The following is a 19,745-nucleotide window of genomic DNA, read 5'->3' on the forward strand; positions in this document are numbered from 1 at the left end:
CTACAGTCAGCACACATCCCTGTCTGGTCATGTTCCCTTCCAAGTCCACTGCTATGGCACTAGCGATTCTTCAGGACTGGTGTGGGTGGATGGGTGTCAATGCCCAGCGCTCACTGCTCATCCTGGGCATCCCTGATGACTGTGAGGAAGAAGAATTCCAGGAGGCTGTGCAGGCTTCCCTCAGGCCCCTGGGCATGTACCGAGTGCTTGGCAAGGTCTTCAGAAAGGAGATTGGGGCAAAGGTCGCTTTGGTTGAATTCGCTGATAATTTAAACCAAAGTTTGATCCCCCAACAAATACCAAATGAGAGGGGGCCCTGGACTGTGATCTTCCTGCCTCGGGTGCCTGATATAGAGTCACAGGATACATTCAATTTCCCTGCACAGGCTCATGGGCAAGCTTTGGAAGGGGCTTCAGGTGGGGCAGGGGCTTCAGTTGAGGAAGGAGATGTAGATGAGACAGGGGCTGTGGGTGAAGCAGGAGGAGCAGCTGAGGATGAGGCAGGAGTGTCAGATGAGGAAGGAACAGAGGGTGAGGAGGGAGGAGCAGGTGCAGCTCCTCCTGTCTCCTTTATACAGGAGGAAGGAGCTGCAGCTGAGGGAAGAGTGTCAGGTGAGGAAGAAACAGAGGGCGAGGAAGAAGCAGGTGAGGCAGGAAGAGCAGCTGAGGAGGAAGCCGTAGCTGAGGCAAGAGTGTCGGATGAGGAAGGGTCAGAGGATGAGGAAGGAGTTATAGATGAGGGAGGAGTTATATATGAGGCAGGAGTAATAGATGAAGCCAGACTGCCTGTTGGGGGGGGTATGGATGAGGAAGATGATGTAGTTGAGGCAGGGGCTGCAAGAATGTCTGACGAGGAAGGGGCTGGAGGTGACATGAACTAGTTCCTCAATGTAGACAGGTAGTTGGGGCCAAGGGTCTGCCTCATGATAAGGCTATGCTTACTTCTTTCCCACACAGTTTGAGCTCTTTGTTTGCATCTTAAACCAGCTCCTGCCACTTATTCTTCTGTAGATGCATACATTGTTACCTGATTGGTTTGCTACCAATAAATCCTGAATTCATTCCTAAGAGCTAGAGGGGAGGGTGGAGGATGGAGGATGGAGGATGGAGGATGGAGGATGACAAAAAATGCTCACCTTGTGATGTGGCTGTAATTTCAGCCTGTGGTGATGGCCAATATTGTCAACTTGACAAGATCTAGACTGGCCTAGGCATCGTCTCTGAGCATGTCTATTGGATTAATTGAGGAGAGAATGTGGGTTGCATCATCTTATATGCTGGGATACAGGACTGAATGAAAATAAATGAACATTCACTGCTTCCCACTGCCTCACTTAAATGAAATGTGATCAGCTGCCTCATACTCCTGCCTCAATGACTTTCCACCATGGTGAACTATACCCTCAAACTGTGAGCCAAAATCTGCCCTTCCTTAGGTTGATTTTGTCATGTATTTTACTACAGTCATGAGAAAAGCTCAACTACATCCCACCACTATTGGGGTAAAGTGGAATGCCAGCAGTGGCTGGATTAACATTGGCCAAAGAAGAGATATGGTAGTCCCTTGGGTGGGCAGGAGATAGGTACCTGGATGTGTAGATGGAAGTTTCTGTTCTGTATGGTCCCACAGCCCTTTAGTCCAGAATAAGTACACAGAGGCTTGTATTAATTATAAACTGTTTGGTCAATAGCTTGGGCTTCTATTGGCTAGCTCTCTCTTAATTATTAACCCATTTCTAGTAATCTGTGCATTGCCATGAGGCTGTGGCTTACCCATAATGCTCTGTCATGTTACTCCTTCAGTGGCTACATAGCATTTCCCTAGCAACTCCTCTCTGCCTCCCTCCCCTCAGCATTCACCTAGTCTGGTAGCCTAGCCTATACTTCCTGCCTGGCTACATTTTGCCTGTCCATTGGTTGAAACAGCTTTATTCATCAACCAATAAGAGAAACATGTATTCACAACATACAGATGGACATCCCCTATCATCTCCTCTTTTCTGTCTAAATAAAAAGGAGGGTTTTAACTTTAAAATACCAAAATTATATAGAACAAAACAGTTATCAAACAAGAACTATAGTTAACAATAGTTAGTCCACTAACATTTGACAAAATTTTAAGAAAATATTCTATCATCTATCATATCTTTGTGAGTCTAAAGTTCTATATATAACTTATCTTTTATCATAAATAAGGAAAACCATAACTATCTGTCTTCAACTCCATCAAAAACCTCAGAATGATAATATATAAACTCTAGAATTAATGGAGATATCTCGCTGCCTGGACAGTCACCCAAAGTTTTTCTGTAATGTTGGGGCATCCATCTTTAGCCTATAGGCCTAGAATGTCAGCAGACTTCTCAGCAAAGCAGGAAATTTGAAAGTGTCCCACCTGTATTGGCAGTTTGTCAGTTATTTTTCTGACAGACTCCTCCATGAAGTGGGAACCCCAAAGGATTGTTTCATCTTGTTTTGGCAAGTTCAGAAGTCACTTTCCTTTGTAACTGCCTTGTCCAGTCTGGACAGTGTGCTTACTGTATCAGCAGTTGAGGCTAGGGCAGTTCTTTGCCCAGTAGGCCACTTTTGCCACATTGAAGTCAAATTCCATAATGAGCTTCTTTGATGCCCATCTTCCTCTCTGATGTAATTGGTATTGCTAGGAGCATTGTGTGTCATTGTCATGAAAACCCCTAATAAATCATTTTAAATGCTATATTCTGTAGGTCTTTGAAAGGTTTTAAAGAATATCTATCCATCTTAAATATATTTCTGTATATCTAGTAAACCTAAGTAACATGACTATAAGTTTTGACTACTAACCTATAAACTGTATTTAATTATACATTGAATTTTATGAGCTGTATAAACACAATGCCTAAACAAGAGTAGAAGTATACATATAACAAAATTGACCTTAAATTAGTATAACTCTTTCTTAATTATTAACCCATTTTTATTAAACTATGTATTGCCACAAGGAGGCTCATGCTGTGGGATGTACTGTTTATATGGTTTTCCAGAGATTGGAGCACAGGAATAAGGAAGTTATGTGTAAAGGGGAGAATGCAAGACAGCAGGCAGGCAATCCCTAGGATCCTTGACAGTGTATTAAGTATTGTGCCAGAGGGCATCTACATAGATAGCATGGTAAAGAATGGAGTCTACAAGGATCAGGACATGAGATAGGACTCCCCTTCAGAAGCTGTGCAAGACTCAGAGGTTGTGTTTGTCTATTCAACCTGTTTAGTCTACTCCTACTAGTACGCAGAGCTCAGCTCCAGTCTCTCCATTGAAAGATGTTTAGGGACTGGGTAAACTGGGTGCCACTCGTGGGACAGAGAGTGAACAACTGATTCCTCTGAAAACATCCCTGAAGGCTTGGATGGCACAACAGAGAAAAAAAAGTTAAGCAGGGATGGCTCATCTCACTCTGTCACAACACTCAGCCTGTCCCTTGGTCAGATTGGAGGTAGTGTGTGTGTGTGTGTGTGTGTGTGTGTGTGTGTGTGTGTGTGTGTGTGTGCATTCCTGACAGTGAATGAATGTATATGTGTTGCCAGTGAATGGGGTCAGTGTCATTGAGTGTGAATGAGTGTGTTTTTGAATGTTGGGAGCATGTGTTTCTGTCAGAATACCACATTGAACATGAGTGTGTCACTGAAGGTGAGCATGAATTGAATATGTGGGACAGTGTGGGACTCAGACTGTGTAGACTCAAATTGTGTCTTGAATTTGAGCAAGAGAGTGAGAGCGAGAGAGCGAGAGAGAGCAGAGAGAGAGAGAGAGAGAGAGAGAGAGAGAGAGAGAGAGAGAGAGAGAGAGATTTTGTATGTTTCCTCCATGGTCCGCAGAAAGTTCAGAAAGGAAAAATGGTCTGTTGTTCTCCTTTGTCCTTGGCCTGTTCCTAGAGGAACTCCCTTGAGCCCCTGGCTCCTTCTCTTCAGAGTCATATGGGCCAAGACAGAAACCCATGTACATGTCAGCCACTTGGCAGTTCTAAGGCAGACTACTTTCCTGCCTTGATGATGGACAGATTCCTCTGCTGCAAGCTCTGTGGTCAGCTCAGATTACCCTAGGGAGCTGTGGCCATGCTTTTAGGGCACATTGTGATGCTAGCCAGTAAGCATGGCCTGTGCATCAGCTCCTGCCTCCAGGTTCTTGTCCTGAGTTCCTGCATGACTTCCTTCAATGATATGGACAGAAATATGGAACTGTAAGCTGAATAAACCCTTTCCTCCCCAAGTTGCTTTTGGCCATGGTAGTTCATTGTAACAATAGTAGCTGTGTTAATTAGGGTTTCTATTGCTGTGAAGAGACACCATGACCACAGCAACTCCTATAAAGGAAAACATTTAATTGGGGTGGCTTGTTTACAGTTTCAGATATTCAGTCCATTATCATCATGGTGGGGAGCATGGTGACATTCATGCAGGCATGTTGCTGAAGGAGTAGCTGAGAGTCCTACATCTTGCAGGCAACAGGAAATTGACTGAGACACTAGGTGTTATCCTGAACATAAGAAATCTCAAAGCCATCTCCACAGTTACACACTTCCTCCAACAAGGCCACAATGACTCCAACAAAGCCTAACAGTCACTCCCTAGGAGATTATGGGGGGCAATTACTTTCAAACTACCACAGTTGCCTTAAGACAAGCCCTCAGAGGAGTTCTTCTGAAGAGAGTTGGACAGCATCACAATCCTCTTCAGAAAAAGATTCTGGAGGCACAGGAAGTTTCAAATCATAATTGGTGAACACAGCTCATTAGGAAAGCAGCCCCCACAACCCGTGTCTTAGAAAACTGGCCCAGTTAACAAACCTGGAAAAACAGCTGAAGGACACTGAGAATATTACTAATAGTTCTGAGCTCTCTCTTAATAGTAACTGTTGTTTCTGAATCAGGCAAGTGCCCCAATTAACATCAGTTTTTGAAGGCTCCAAGTAACAGTGGGGAATGGTGCAAGCTACATGCTTATAGTGACTACCTGTGAAAGCATAGTCATGATAGCCATGAGCTTGCTGCCATATCTGTAGTGCCTTAAGCATACAGATATGTGGCCCAGATCATAGTCCATAAACTGTTCTTGCCTTACTTCTGCTCTTGGGCATGGCTGGTGGTCATGCTGTGCTGGTCAAAGTTGGGTTTCTTTCTGGCTTCTTCTAGGCATTCACACTGCATAATGTTTGTGGACACTATGTCTCTACCAAGTGACCTGTTCTCAGACAGGAGGCATGAGTCATGTGTGCCACCCCCTTTAACACTGAATGACAATACGATGTCTGACTTCTCCTGAAAATGGAGATAAAGAGGAAGGTGGAGAACAGATCTGTTCTGCTCGGCTGTCCTGATTCCTGTTCCTTAAATCCTACCATTCAGAAAGTCTTAATCTCTGTATACCTAACCTTAGGGCACCCCATGATATCCTCAGTCTCATTCTGTGTCATAGAGAGTCACTCCCCTTGAGCCCAGCTCTCCAGTGGATTCTGAGGAAGAAGTCAAGGACGTCCCACACAGTATTATAGTCAGGAAGAAGGCCCAGGATGTGTAGAAGAGGTGAGATGAAGCTGCACAAGAAGGCAAGGACAGCCTTGCCTCATGAAGGATCAGTGGAGTCTGACCTTGCCTTAGTATATATCTGGCCACAACTACCCAGAGTTATCAGGGTTCTCTTTTGAGCAAATATCTGGGGAATGTCCCGCAGAATAACAGAACAACCTCTCCAGGTGACTTCCATGTCCTTGTGGCCCTGTCAGGCAGTGGTGACCCACCCTCAGCCAATAGCAACTATCTGCTCTTCTATAAGGAGCCCTAGCATCAGCTTCACTTGGTGTTCCCAGGATGATGTTTGCTGGGCCCAAAGTCAGCCTTCACCTGCCACCCTTTTTGGGTGGCAGTTTCCAGCATACGCCTATGTTCCTCCTATGGCTCCTCCCTTTCCTGGAGCTCTAGCTTTAATGCTTCCATTGAGGCTCTGCAGTGCAGGCTCTGTCCTTTGAAAGTCTTTAGGATTTGAATAGGTATCCAATGACCCTTGCTTAGCTTTCATTGCCTGCTGAGTCTTCCCTACTGTCTTTTCCCTTTGGTGGAGCAGGCATTCGGTCCTTTAGAGTACAAGGACTCAGCCTAGGGCAGTGTATTAGTTTGCTTTCTGTAGCTGTGATACAGCACAGTTAAGAAGGAAAGGATTTATTTGGCTTATAGGTTATGGTCCATCATGAAGGGAAATCAGGACAGAAAGTAAATGGAAGAATCTGGAGGCAGGAGCTAAAGCAGAAGCCATGGAAGAATGCTGCTTACTGGCTTACTCTTTATGACTCACTCAACTTGCTTTTTAAATACAACCCAAGACCACCTGCTCAGTGTGGCACCTCTCACAGTGGGCTGGGCCCTAACACATCAAACATTGCTTAATAAGATGCCTTCCCCCCAAGACTTGCCTATAAGTCATTTTAATGATGGCATTTTGAAATTTAGGTTCCTTCTTCCCAGATAACTCTAGCTTGTTTCAAGTTGAAAAAAATTAACCAACATAGGTGGGGATGAGCATGGTACTGGACTGAGAGCAACATTAATAGCACAAAACTCAGTTTAGCGGACTGAAAGGGTCATTGAGAAGACTGTTTTGAGGTTGGTCGAAACAGAGATTCACCCAGTCTGCAAGTGTAGAGCAGTAGAGGAAACAAAAATGTCTCCAGTGACAGAATCAGCATGCAGGCAGAGAGGCCTGGGGTGCAAACAGCAAAGAGAGAGCATGTCAGTGAGGCACAAGGCTGGAAATACATAGGCAAACAAGAGTGAAGGGTTTTGTACAGCAGGTGGGGGGCTGTCTTTAAATAAGCTGATATTCAGTCAAAAAATACACTATAGTGGCCTGCATCAGAAAAGAGGTTACCAGCTCCAGCTGTTGCTAAGAGAATCACTGCAATCATAAGCTGAGAGCAGCTAGGAAGCAATTTAGAAGGGGTAAGTTTTTGAGAATAGAGCCAACAACAACCCTCTGCTGGATGGAATTTATAGTCTCCAGACACAGACTTTCCACAAACACAGTGCAGCATGATGTTACAGCCATGCCTGTGAAACTGTGGCAAAGGGGATTTGGCAGATGTATTGAACGTTACCAGCTATCCTTAAACAGTGGAGATGGTCTTGGGTTGCCTGCCAGGAAGTAGGTGGGGAAAAAAGAGGACATCATAGTGGGAGAAGACTCAGCTCACAATTGCTGGCTGAGATGGGAAGTGGCCCATGGAAGGGGTGAAGAGTCACTACCAAGCAACAGTTAGAAAGGAAGTGGGTATTGCAGTCCTATAACCTGGAGGAACTGAGTACTCAGACACTGACTGAATTTGGAAACAGATTCTTTGCAAAGCCTTCAGATCAGCAACACCCTGAGTGTAGCTTTGTGAGTCCAGAACTCTAGGAACCCATTTAAGCCAGGCTACACGCTTCACTTGGAGCAAGTGGGAATTAATAAATAGGTGCTACATTAAGCTTCAAAATCTATAGTGATTAGCTATTCCAGGCTGGATTAGGTAGGTGACATGATGTTCCCTGATAAGTGAGGCCTCTTCCATTGCATGTGGCTTTTCTTATTACTGCCAAGGCCATGAGGTATAGGATCCAGATGGGCTCCTTGCTGAACTCTCTAGATGGCTGCAACAATGCAATTCCAGCAGATTTTTCTGCCTTGTTTTACGTTTCATTACATATTTTTGCTCTCTAAATTTAGAAACCAAACTCATTTTTCCCTAGAAACATTTGTCAGTGCAGTATAGTTATAGAAGTTTTAAAGTGTCGGAAACCCCCCTTTCTTCCTCTTCCCAAACCTCTGGCACAAACATGTTTGATTGCTTCTAAAAGTTTCAGGCCTAGATTATTCTCCTTATCCCATGTCCTGTGAGCAGGCCTATCTTCAAAGAGCATGAAGTTCTTGCTCAGCACAGCACACTTTATTCAGCCAGCATCAAGCTGACCAAAGTGCTTCAGAGCATGACCTGGGTCTCTGACTGTCATGCATCTACTGGAAAAAATATAGCACAACAAGCATTTGTAAAGTTTTCCTTTGGGAATCTCTCTTGGTTCTTCATTACCATGGACGGAAGTGTGAAATTAGCTTCCTCTATTTAAGCCCAAAATTCTCTCCCTCTTCTTTTTTCTTTACAAATTCTTTAACTTCATTATGAATTGAGTTGAATTTTACCTAAAAATATTTTAGAATATCAACCCTGAGTATCTCAGAGTATAATCTTTACAGATCCTGTCTTAAGATGGTTATTGCTTTTCTTTGAGGTCATTAAGGTGGTTCTGAATTTAATAGGATTGGTGTCCTTGTAAGGAGTGGAAAATTTGGAAGTATTGGAGAGAGAGAGAGACAGAGACAGAGACAGAGATGCAGAGACAGAGAGGCAGAGAGAGACAGAGAGAGAGAGAGAGACACACACACACACACAGAGAGAGAGAGAGAGAGAGAGAGAGAGAGAGAGAGAGAGAGAGAGAGAGATCCAAATAAAGAAGTAAAGATCAGAGTTATGCTGTCATAAGCAATATACCACCAGAATGGAGTTAAGGCCTGGGACATATCCTTTCAAGAAGAGCCCCCAGAGGAAAAATGGCTCTGCCAACACCAATTTGGAGCATCAAATTAAGCAATATTAACTTACCAATTCTCAAAACCAATACATCTAAACACTTTTGTTCTTACAACCCCTTTGCATTCTTATTTTGTTGATGTTAAATTGAGACAGGGTTTCACTATGTAGCTGTCCTGGAACTCTCTATGTAGACCAAGCTGGACTTGAACACACAGAGATATGTCTGTCTCTGCCTCCTGAGTGCTGGAATTAAAGTCATGCACCACTATGCCAGATCTAAAAGTGTAGCCCAGGATAGCCTCAAACTCCTGAACCCCATGCCTCTATCTCTTCCAAATATCCTACTGGCATGTGCCACCATTACCAGCCCCTTTAGAAATCTTATAAATTATTGAGGGCCTTGAAGAATTCTTCTTTATGTTGGATGTGTATGTGTGTGTGTATTAACACAGTACAAAATTTACTGCATTGAAGTAAAAAACAATAGATTTAAAACTATTCTTGTAAAGATGACAATAAAATATGTTAACCATAATATCTTACAAAGAAACCATATAAAATGAACTTTAGTAAGAATGCTTTTTCATTTTTTACATGTATATACATGTTTGGTGTGTGTGTGTGTGTGTGTGTGTGTGTGTGTGTGTGTGTATGTGTGTGTGTGTGTTCATTCCTGCTCACAAGTGTGTGAACATGTATGTAGAAGGTGCCTGTGGAAGCTTAAGTTTGGCATTTGGAGTCTTCATTGATCCCTCTTCATTCACTGAAGAAATTCTCTCAACTGAACCCAGAGCTTTCTGGCAAGCACTTAACCAGCTGAACCATCTATGAAGCTCCCCTTTTACATTAATTGTGATTCCTTTTAATGTCTGAGAAGATAGTTGGATTTTCCTTACCATTTCTGACTTCAGACTACCATGATACCACACTTGGATAACCTCCAGAACATTCCTTCATACTCTTGAGAAAGGAGAAAGCAAAAGGCAAACCATCTTAGCCTCATTATGAAGAGATAATTGGTTTTCTGAACCCTCCCTCAAAAGGACACAAGAACTTCTCAGAGGTCTCCAGAATCCCTTGAGAACTGCAGTGTTATTTCATTCTTCTTAGGTTTTGTGCATATTGAACTGCCCCCAGTGCTACAATAAAGTACACTGTGAACCTTGGCGGATTCCATGGCAGGCGAGGTTAACCGAGGCAGGGGACAAACGTGCCAGGCAGACAGAGCTTAGTGAGAAGTTTTATTAGACAGGGAGGGAGGGGGAAGGAAAAAGAACAGAGGTAAAGACACACAGAGACAGAGAGAGGACAGAAGAGAAGAGGGAGACAGGAAAAGCCCTGTCTGCCCCAGGGGAACAGCGGGAAAGAGATCATAAGTGGGTCTTTTAAAGGGGTCCTTTGCCCCTGTGTGGAGACTAGTAGTCATGGAACCCTGGGCTGACCAGGGTACTGCCTGAGTGCATTCTGCCAGGTGACAGGGGCAGACCAGAATAATGCCTGAATCCTTACAGACAGTAACTATTATCAGTACCTGTGCATTTAGCAATCGTGGATATTCATTGCTCTATATGTCATATATGATGCTGCTGATTTGTGAGCACTGGGCAGGAGCGTGGGTGAGACAACATAATGCCGAAGGCTCAGAGTTAAACAGTAATCAGTCCAAGGGTATGGAGGAGTATGGCATTTATTAAACATTTCTACAAGCTATTTGTTACTGGGAATAAAAGAATAAATAGGACAAGGTCACTTCCCATGGAAAAGTAAGAATCCAGTACAGAAACTAGATAAACACAAAACTAAGTATTTTACAAAAAAATGGAGATCATTGTCACTATAGTAGCAACAGAATGTCAAGGTTGCCAGGGGGTATAGACCATGGGGAGAATATCTTGTGTGAGAATATGTAGAGGGTGTCCCTAGGGTGACTAGGGAAAAGGGCATTCCAGATAAGGAAAAATGGATATCCTAAAATACATAGGCAAGGTAAGACCTTCAGCAACACAGCCCTGCTGGGTCAGTGTTGATGGTATGATCGAAGAGGAGTTAGAGAGGTGGTAACAGCAGCCTCAAGATTGCCCTTGAACTCAAATGTAGAGTCTCTGCAAGTTGTTCTGCTATGCAGGAAGGCTTTAGAGCTACTGCAGCCCAACAAGAGTGCCCAGTCTCCATACCCTGTAGCACAAATAATGAATACCCAGAGACAGATATTGGGGTTAAAGCTGAAGATAAGAAATGCACAGTGGCCAGCTACTAGCTATTACCTCTACCTCAGACTGAAAGGGCTGATCCTGTCTCCATGAATCCTCAGATTGAATTCAACTGCATCTGTCTCCACCAAACCTCAGACTCCCTGAAACTGCACTGAGCTCCTGCTTTATATTCCTCTCTAGTGCTGGGATTAAAGGTATGTCATCCTAAGTGCTGGGATCAAAGGTGTGAGCTCTGTTTCTCTTTTAGACTGATTTACTCTCGTGTAGCCCAGGGTGGTCTTGAACTCACAGAGATCCATCTGCCTCTGTCTCCTTAGTGCTGGGATTAAAGATGTGGCCACTATTGCCTGTCCTCTATGGTTAACTAGTTAGTGGTTTACTGTGTGTGTGGCTAACTAGTGGCTTAGCTTTTAACGAGGTGTGGTTAACTAGTGGCTTAGCTCTGCACTCTGATCTTCAGGCAATCTTTATTTGTTAGATTACAAAGTATCCCCATACTATCCAACTTAATAGACTTGTGACCCTGAACAATGCTCTTTAGTTAACCTTGTTAACAGCTCACTTTTACTATCTATGGAATGACCATAAGGCAGACATGTGCTGGGTATATATGGATTGTGAATGGGACAGTGTGTGTAAAGTTCTCAGGCTAGTCTTCCCAGTTACTTTGGGAAACATTGCCTTTTATCCCCACAAGACAGCTCTTGATATGGAATTGTGAACCTTAGTTATCTCTTATCACTCTGCATACTTGCTTTTAAGTTATTGTCCATTTTGTTTCAGTGAACACCATTCCTTCCTTTTCTTGGTGCCTTGTTTTCTCATCTGTAGGATAGAGGTTACAGAATATACTTCTAGGGACTAGAGGAATGACTCAGCAGTTACGGCACTTGCTGTAAAAACATGAAAAAAAATGGAAGTTCAGATCCCTAGAACATACATAAATCCAGTCTTGTTAGCATGCTTCTGTAACAATAGTGATCTCACAGCAACATGGGAGGTAGAGGACAGGAGAATGTCTGAAAGCTTATGGGCAGAACAAAATGGTAGATAAGAGACTGTAGTGCCTGCACTACAACACTTCCACAGTATAGGGCAAGGGGCTTGAGGATTTAAATAAAGACAAGACAGCAGGTCTTTCTTGCAGGGAGAGAATGCCCTTTATTCCAACAAGAGTGGGGGCTTATATACCAGTCAGCAGGGATGGTGGAAAACTACCCAGATAACAAGTTCAGGTTCCCAGGCCCATCAGGCAATCCTGAATGGGTGACTAACAGGATAACAGGAACTTGCACTCAGGCCTTCAAGGAAGGAAGAAAACAGGATGTACCTGCTAGCTGGTCAGCAGACCCCTATGGGGGAAGGGCCCAACAAGTCCCCCTTTTATATATACATATAAAATGAGCATCTGTCTTAGGTCGCCCAGGACATCAACATCTGCTTTACCTGTCATTGAAAAGCCTGCCCAGCCTCTGCACTCCAGGGAGCCTCTGATGGTGGATTAGAATTGTTCCCTGGTGCAAGAGGGGACTTTGAGAGCCCATCCCACGTGAAGGGTTACACTCTGGCCCTGGACACATGGGGAAGGGCCCAGGACCAGCACAGGAAGATTTGGTGGACTTTGCATGTTGAGGACCCTACCCTGCCTGGGGAGTGGTGGGTGGATGGGGTGGGGGAGGAGGGTTGAGGGTGAGGGGAGGGAGAGGGAGAAGGGACTTGAAACAAGCTTGTTCCCTAACTAGAACTAATAAATAAATTTTAAAAAAAAAGAAGAAAAGCCTGCCCAGGCCCCGCAGACCCTCTGTCTTAGGTTAGCAGTCGTCCCCTAAGTCTTACCCGTCATTGACTGCTCACTTGTCCTGCAGGCCCAGCCATACCTGCACTGAGGGGTTATCTGCTGCCAAGAAAAGCATGATTTGCTTAGTTTAAAAATGGCGCTGGGTTTGCCACCATCCTATGTGGCAAAGGCAGACTAGGGCTAAATCGGTGCTGCCCATGGCTATAATTCTGAGGGCCAGCAGCCTACTCCATTCCTTAGTTAATTGGCCTGTTAGCTGCAGTCCCTTTAAGAGGGAGTCTCCCGAAAGGGGAGGCACCCTGGTCTTAATAATTAGAGTAGCCAATTGAATTGTGTGAAGATTTAAAGTGCCCAATCGTACTAAAGAATTGATATTATTTTGGGAATTTAAGGCAGAGGCAAACTTCCCTGAGAGCTTATCCAGCATGCCTGCTGTGGCAACTGAGTGAAAGACAGTGATGTCAGAAGCTGTAGCTGCAGTGACAGTGGCTGCTGTGATGTGAGGACGAGCCGGTTCTCTCCCAAGTGTTCCACTGGTGTAGGCATAGTACCAGGAACTTGAACCACCAAGGCTGGACTCTCACCATTCCAACAGCTTCTCAAATGGCATTCCTGGAGGGAACAAATAAGCACTTCTCCCAAGGGAGTGTTATCATATGATAGAAGAACACATATTGAAAATTCTCTGACAGCTGCCTTTCCCAGACTATGGTTGGAGCTGACCATCACTGTCCACACCTGACTCCAAAGACCCACCAGCACCAGGACAGGTTGGCTCCTCACAAAACCCCAATGGGTCTTTTGATGACTGAAGTGTATCAGCAGGAACAGGGCGCACACAACGCTCCGGGACCCAAATTGGGGACTCACTATCATATGGGAAGATGCAAACAGACCCTCGGGCCCACATCAAAACTGGATCTGGCCCTTTCCAAAGGCCCGAGGGAAGATCTCTCCATTTAACCAGAGGTTTCTGCTGTGCAGAGGACCGCCAATGACGGTCTGCTGCAGAGTTACCAGAAGCATCCACAATTTAAAATTTTAAGATATAAAGGATAAGTGATAGAGTAGAGTGAGGAGAACCAAGGTGACCCTCAAGGTCTCCCTTCTTTACTTTAGCCAAATAGGTTTTCAAAGTGCGATGGACATGCTCCACAATAGCCTATCATTGGGGGTTGTAAGGAATACCAGTTTTGGGGGTAATTTCAAAGTCTTGACAAAAATGATTGAAACCTCTACTGACATAAGCAGGGCCATTATCAGTCTTAATTTGTTTTGGGATCCCCCTGTAAGCAAAAGCCTGTAGACAGCGGCTCTTAACATCTTTCACCTTTTCTCCAGAATGGGCAGAGGCAAATATCAGACAGGAAAAAGTATCTACAGAAACATGGACAAATTGTAATTTACCAAAAGATGGCACATGCGTTACATCCGTCTGCCACATGTGATTGGGCAGAAGTCCTCGAGGATTAACTCCCAAGTGAGGCACAGAAAGAAATTCTACACAAAGAGGGCAATCCTTAACTATTTGAACAGCTTGTTCCTTAGTTATCCCAGTATGAAAGAGTAAGGACCCTGCGCTGAGATGAAAGAGCTTATGTAAGGATTGTGCTCTAGTGAGCTATTGTGAAACTGAAATGATTTAAGTATACCTGTCAGCCATGCGATTTCCTTCCCTGAGGGGTCCTGGCAAAGAGGTATGGGCCCTAAGATGTCCCACAAATACAGGTTCACTCCGTTGCCATAGCAGACCCTGTATCTGCAGCAAACTCTCTTGTACTCTGGAGATGGGGGCAATATAGGCAGCCGTCTCCAGAGGTTGGACAATATGAACAATGTATTGACTATTGGTATAGATGTTTAGTGCCCCCATGGGGAAAAACTGTAGAGCCATGGCCAAGGCTAAGAGTTCGGCCATTTGGGCAGAAGCTGCAGTGATTCTGGCTGTGTTAATATGGGAAAAGATACAACTACAGCTGTACCCTTTGAAGAACCATCGGTGAAAACCACACGCCCCTTGGAAATAGGCTGAGAGACTACAATCTTTGGAAAAATCAAAGGATGTATCTTTAAAAAGGAAACCAAATTATTGGATGGGTAATGGTTGTCAAAATCACTCTGGGTAGCAGAGAGAAAAATGGCCCAATCACACTATTATTTTGTAGCCACTCTAATTGCTGATGGGACAATGGTGTAACAATTTGATCCGGCTCCCCACCAAAAGTTTGTAAGGCAACCTTTTGTGCTTTAAATAGGAGTATAACTATAGCTTAGGGATAGGATACCACTGATTTAAATGGGGAGGCTTGAGAATGCACCCAAAGAATAGGATTCTCTTGCCAGAAAACTCCCGTAGGGGCATGAGCAGAGCAAAATACTAAGAATTTTAAAGGCTGGGCATAATCTATCAATTAAATGGTTACACTCCAGTCCTGCTGTAGTAAGGACTCGAGGAGAGTTGGGATCTGAATCACCTTGTAAAATATCAAAAAGAGGTTTGAGCTGTCCACTAGTAATTTTTAAACTAGGTCTGATCCAATTGATATCTCCCAGAAGCTTTTGGAAATCATTTAAGGTTTGAAGGGTGTCCAGTCGAAGATTAATCTTTTGAGGGCATACCCCATTATGAAGAAAGCAATGTCCTAGATAATGATATGGAAACTCCTTTTGTACCTTCTCTGGTGCTATTTGTAAGCCATCCAATCCTAAGGTGGTCTGAAGATCCCCAAAGGCAGATAACAATAGCTTTTCTTTTGGCGCAGCCAACAATATATCATCCATATAATGAATTATATACAATTGAGGATATTTTTGTCTGACTGGCTCTATAGCCTGAGAAACATAAACTTGACACATGGTAGGGCTATTAGCCATGCATTGAGGCAAAACTACCCACTGATATCTCTTACAAGGCTCTCTTAAATTTAAAGATGGAACACTGAAAGCAAAGCACTGACAATCAGCAGGGTGTAGAGGAATGGTGAAAAAGCAATCCTTTAAATCTATCACAAGCAAGTGCCAATTTTTTGGGATGGCTACAGGGGCTGGCAACCCTGGCTGAGTGGTACCCATGAGCATCATGATCTTATTAACCGGTCTCAGGTCTTGTAACAGCCTCCATTTATCTGATTTTTTTCTTAATAACAAATATGGGAGTATTCCAGGGGGAGGTAGAAGGGACAATATGACCGGCATTGAGTTGCTCCTGGACCAGGGCATAAGCAGCCTCCAACTTTACTTTAGATAAGGGCCATTGTTCTACCCAAACGGGTTCATCATTTTTCCAGGTGATAGAAATTGGAGGTATGTGAGGCTACAGAACAATGGCCCCCATTAAAAATTGCCCCAATCCTCTCTGGTCTCCAAGCAATCTCTGCACTGGGGGTTTATCAAATACAGGCAGGAGATCACCCTGTAAATTCTTTCCAATCCCTCTTCCTGGGCCTTGCTCTCTAAGCATGTGCTGCACAGGAGGTGTGGTCAGTAGGCCCCCATGGCTTCTAGGTTATCTCTGCCCCACAGATTGATTGGGATGTGAGGCAAAATGAAGGGCTGAAATATTCCAGAATGTCCCTCATTGTCTTTCCAAGTTAGTAGGCGGGAACTTTTACTAGGTGACTTCGCTAGGCCTATACCCTGTAAGCTACTATCTGATTCTTGCAGGGGCCATGCCTTGGGCCAATGGTTGAGGGAAATGACAGACATGTCTGCACCTGTGTCCAAAAGCCCCTGAAAGGCCCATCCTTCAATAGTCAGGGTCATCAAGGGTCTGGATTCCATAGTGGACACCCAACATGCCATAGGTCCCGTAGATCCAAACCCCCCTTCTCCCCTTACAGGCTTAAGGAAGGGGTTATTAGTGGTAAATTTAGGGGACAGAACTAACTGAGCAATTCTAGCTCCTTGGGGTATAACAGTGACTCCCTTGCCAGCTTCCACCATTATTTTGATCTCTCCTTCAATATCTTCATCAATCACTCCTGGAATGACCCTAACTCCCTGAAGTAGCACTACTCCTTCCTAAAATCAACCCAATTGAGCCCAGTGGTAAAGGGCCTTTAACTCCGGTGCCCAAAGCTTGGGGTCCCATCTGAGGGGTCAATACTGCTCTGGAGGAGGAGCAGAGGTCCAGTCCTGTGCTTCCTGGGGTACCTCTGACAAGGTCCTGGATACAAAGGGGTTCACCCGGGGTAGGACCTGAATAGGGTGGGAAACAGGTATATCTAGGGCTCCGTACACCTGGGAATAAGAGGCCTGGAGCGGACCCGACTCCCGTTTCCCGGAAGTGGCAGAGGGTTACACTGTACATCAGTCTTTGATCTACACTTATTGCCCCAATGATGTCCCTTTTTACATCGGGGACAAAGACCTGGCCCTGGGCGAGGAGATGCAAAAGAGTCTTTAACAGGACAATTTTTCTTAAAGTGACCTCCTTGCCCACATCCAAAACATGTCTTAAATCTGCCCCCCCCTACCGATCCTCTTATTACCCTGCATGGCAGAAGCGATAACTTGTCCCATAATGTGGTGTCCATCTATATCTCTACAAATTCGAATATAATCCTTGAGGCTTCTGGTCTTATGGGGTCATAAAGCCTCCTTGCAGTGCTTATTGGCACTTTCAAAAGCTAATTGTTTTACTATAGGCATGGCATCATCGGCATCCCCAAACATGCGCCCTGCATGTTGCAGGAGCCAATCCACAAACTCAGAATAGGGTTCAGATGGTCCCTGAAGGACCTTAGAAAGTTGGTCTCCTGCAGCCTTATTAGGTAAGGCTTTCCATGCTTGGCCAGCAGCCGCTGAGATCTATGCATATACAGCAGGGTCATAGAGAATCTGCTGGCCTAGACCTGCATAGGCTCCATGCCAGTAAGCATTTCTAAGTTCCTTCCAGGGAAACCAGCAGCTGTGTTGCGCTGCGCTGTTTGATTACAAAGTTCTTGGTATTCACCCCTCCAGATCAAATAATCTCCCCCTGACAGCGTAGCTCTACATAATTGCTGCCAGTCACTGGGTGTGTAATTCAAGGCTGCAAAAGATTAAAAAATAGAGTAAAAGGGGCATGAGGCCTGTATGCCACAACTGCCTCCTTTAGTTGTTTTATATCCTTAAAGTTAAGAGGGGCATGCTCTCTCTGACTCTGGCCTTGGGGATTAATTGTCTCTATGACTGGGAATATCACTCCACCCCTCTGCTCTTCAAGAGGGGCGGAAGGAAGACAGAAAGAGCTAGAATGCTCAGGATTACGAGCAGGGGGATGCGACTCAAGGGAGCATCTCCTAAGCTTAGGCTTTAATTTGAGGATGTTCTTCTCGAATTGAAGTGCTTCACCCTCCTCAGTCTCATCCCCTGAAGAGGAGAGAGAGGACTCAGAGGCAGAAACATCAGAAGCTTGGAGTGACATAACAGACTCTTTGTTATCACTAAGAAGTGCTTCCTTGACTTGACGCCACAGAGAAAAAGTAACAATTGATATGGCATTTGCCCCTTCTTTTTGTAATGTCCTTAGTAGGTCTCCCTTCACCTGCTCCCAATCAGGGATATTAAGAAACCAAAAACCAAGGGCTGACCTCATGTACAGTTTTCAAGAAGCCTTTTGATGTCTTATGTTTGATACTGGTGCCCTGCTTTTTTAACAATTGGACAGTTGGTTCCCCATAAGAGTAAGAACTAGTAGCACCCATGTTCAATACACCCGCTCCTTACCTTTTTGAAAATGCTGGCCAGCCTTCATGGGTGATCCTTCAGCGTCTTCCCTTCTTTCCCTATCTCAGTGGGACCTCCACTTGTAGTGCCTGCACTACAACACTTCCACAGTATAGGGCAAGGGGCTTGAGGATTTAAATAAAGACAAGACAGCAGGTCTTTCTTGCAGGGAGAGAATGCCCTTTATTCCAACAAGAGTGGGGGCTTATATACCAGTCAGCAGGGATGGTGGAAAACTACCCAGATAACAAGTTCAGGTTCCCAGGCCCATCAGGCAATCCTGAATGGGTGACTAACAGGATAACAGGAACTTGCACTCAGGCCTTCAAGGAAGGAAGAAAACAGGATGTACCTGCTAGGTAAGCTCCTAGTCACAAGCTGGTCAGCAGACCCCTATGGGGGAAGGGCCCAACAAGAGACCCTGTGTCAAACAAGGTGGAAGTCAAGGACTGATACCTGAGATAGTGCTCTGACTTTCACATATATGCCTGTGAGTTCTGTACTTATACACATGAACACACACACACACACACACACACACACACACACACACACACACTCACACACATGCACACAAAACACAGAGGGAGAGAGGTGCGGGAAGAGAGAGAGTCAGTCTAATAGGCAACAAAAATAAATTAAGAAAATGTCTAGTGTATGCAGAGGCTGTCCTTCCCTCCTTCCTTTTTGTAGATACTAGAATGGTTGTTCTATGTGGCCCAGTGTTTTGCGTACAAGAACTTCCTCTGGGACTGGACATCATTCTCACTCCTCCTCTGAACTACCTATTGTTCACAGTAAGTAATGGCACTATGGGAAACAGCAGGGGGAAGATCTCCCATCATCATCCAGCCTATATTGCCCACCTCTAGCTGAGTGGCCCTGTGAAATCTCCCATAAGCTCTGGAATGCATGGAATTGTGACCAGGAGTGGTCAGTGGCACTCCCAGGGTGCTGAGTGGTGGCTATATAACCAAGATTTTTTTCCCCAGACTTTACTTTTGGAAGTTGTTTGCACTGGAGTCAAGTTGAAATATATGCAAGCTAAGAAGTTCAATTCCACCACTCCACTCTTTTTTTTTAATTAGAAAAAATTTATTTTACATGTCAATCCCAGGTCCCTTTCCCTCCCCTCCTCTCTTGCCCCACCCACTATGACCCTACCTATCCCATGTAGGGAGCTGCAGAATACCGCGCCCAAAAGATGGCGCCGGTTTCCGCCCTCCGCCAGCCCGACGGCGAGCGCTCTCAGTGGTAAACAACTCCTAATTTGGTAAAGGTCATGTATCCTCTTAATTCTGCTTGGAGACAACCTATCCTGGCGCACCACGTAGGGTTAGGTGATTGGTAGATGTAGACTATATCAGGCCCCGTCTCCCTTGACCCAGGGCCACCATTTCACTGTAAATCAAGAAGTTCCCGATTAAACTGTG

At 44.7% G+C, this 19,745-nt stretch overlaps 1 protein-coding gene across 1 annotated transcript in view; it reads left to right on the forward strand.

Moving 5' to 3' along the window:
• LOC100758339 (paraneoplastic antigen-like protein 6B) overlaps positions 1-19,745 on the forward strand; it is a 54,139-nt gene continuing 34,394 nt past the window's right edge. The window contains 1 exon segment of the mRNA XM_035450105.1: positions 1-196. Coding sequence (XP_035305996.1) covers positions 30-196 — 167 coding nt within the window. The 5' untranslated portion in view covers positions 1-29.

The sequence above is a fragment of the Cricetulus griseus genome, chromosome X, assembly GCF_003668045.3.
Source record: "Cricetulus griseus strain 17A/GY chromosome X, alternate assembly CriGri-PICRH-1.0, whole genome shotgun sequence".
Lineage (NCBI taxonomy): Eukaryota > Metazoa > Chordata > Mammalia > Rodentia > Cricetidae > Cricetulus > Cricetulus griseus.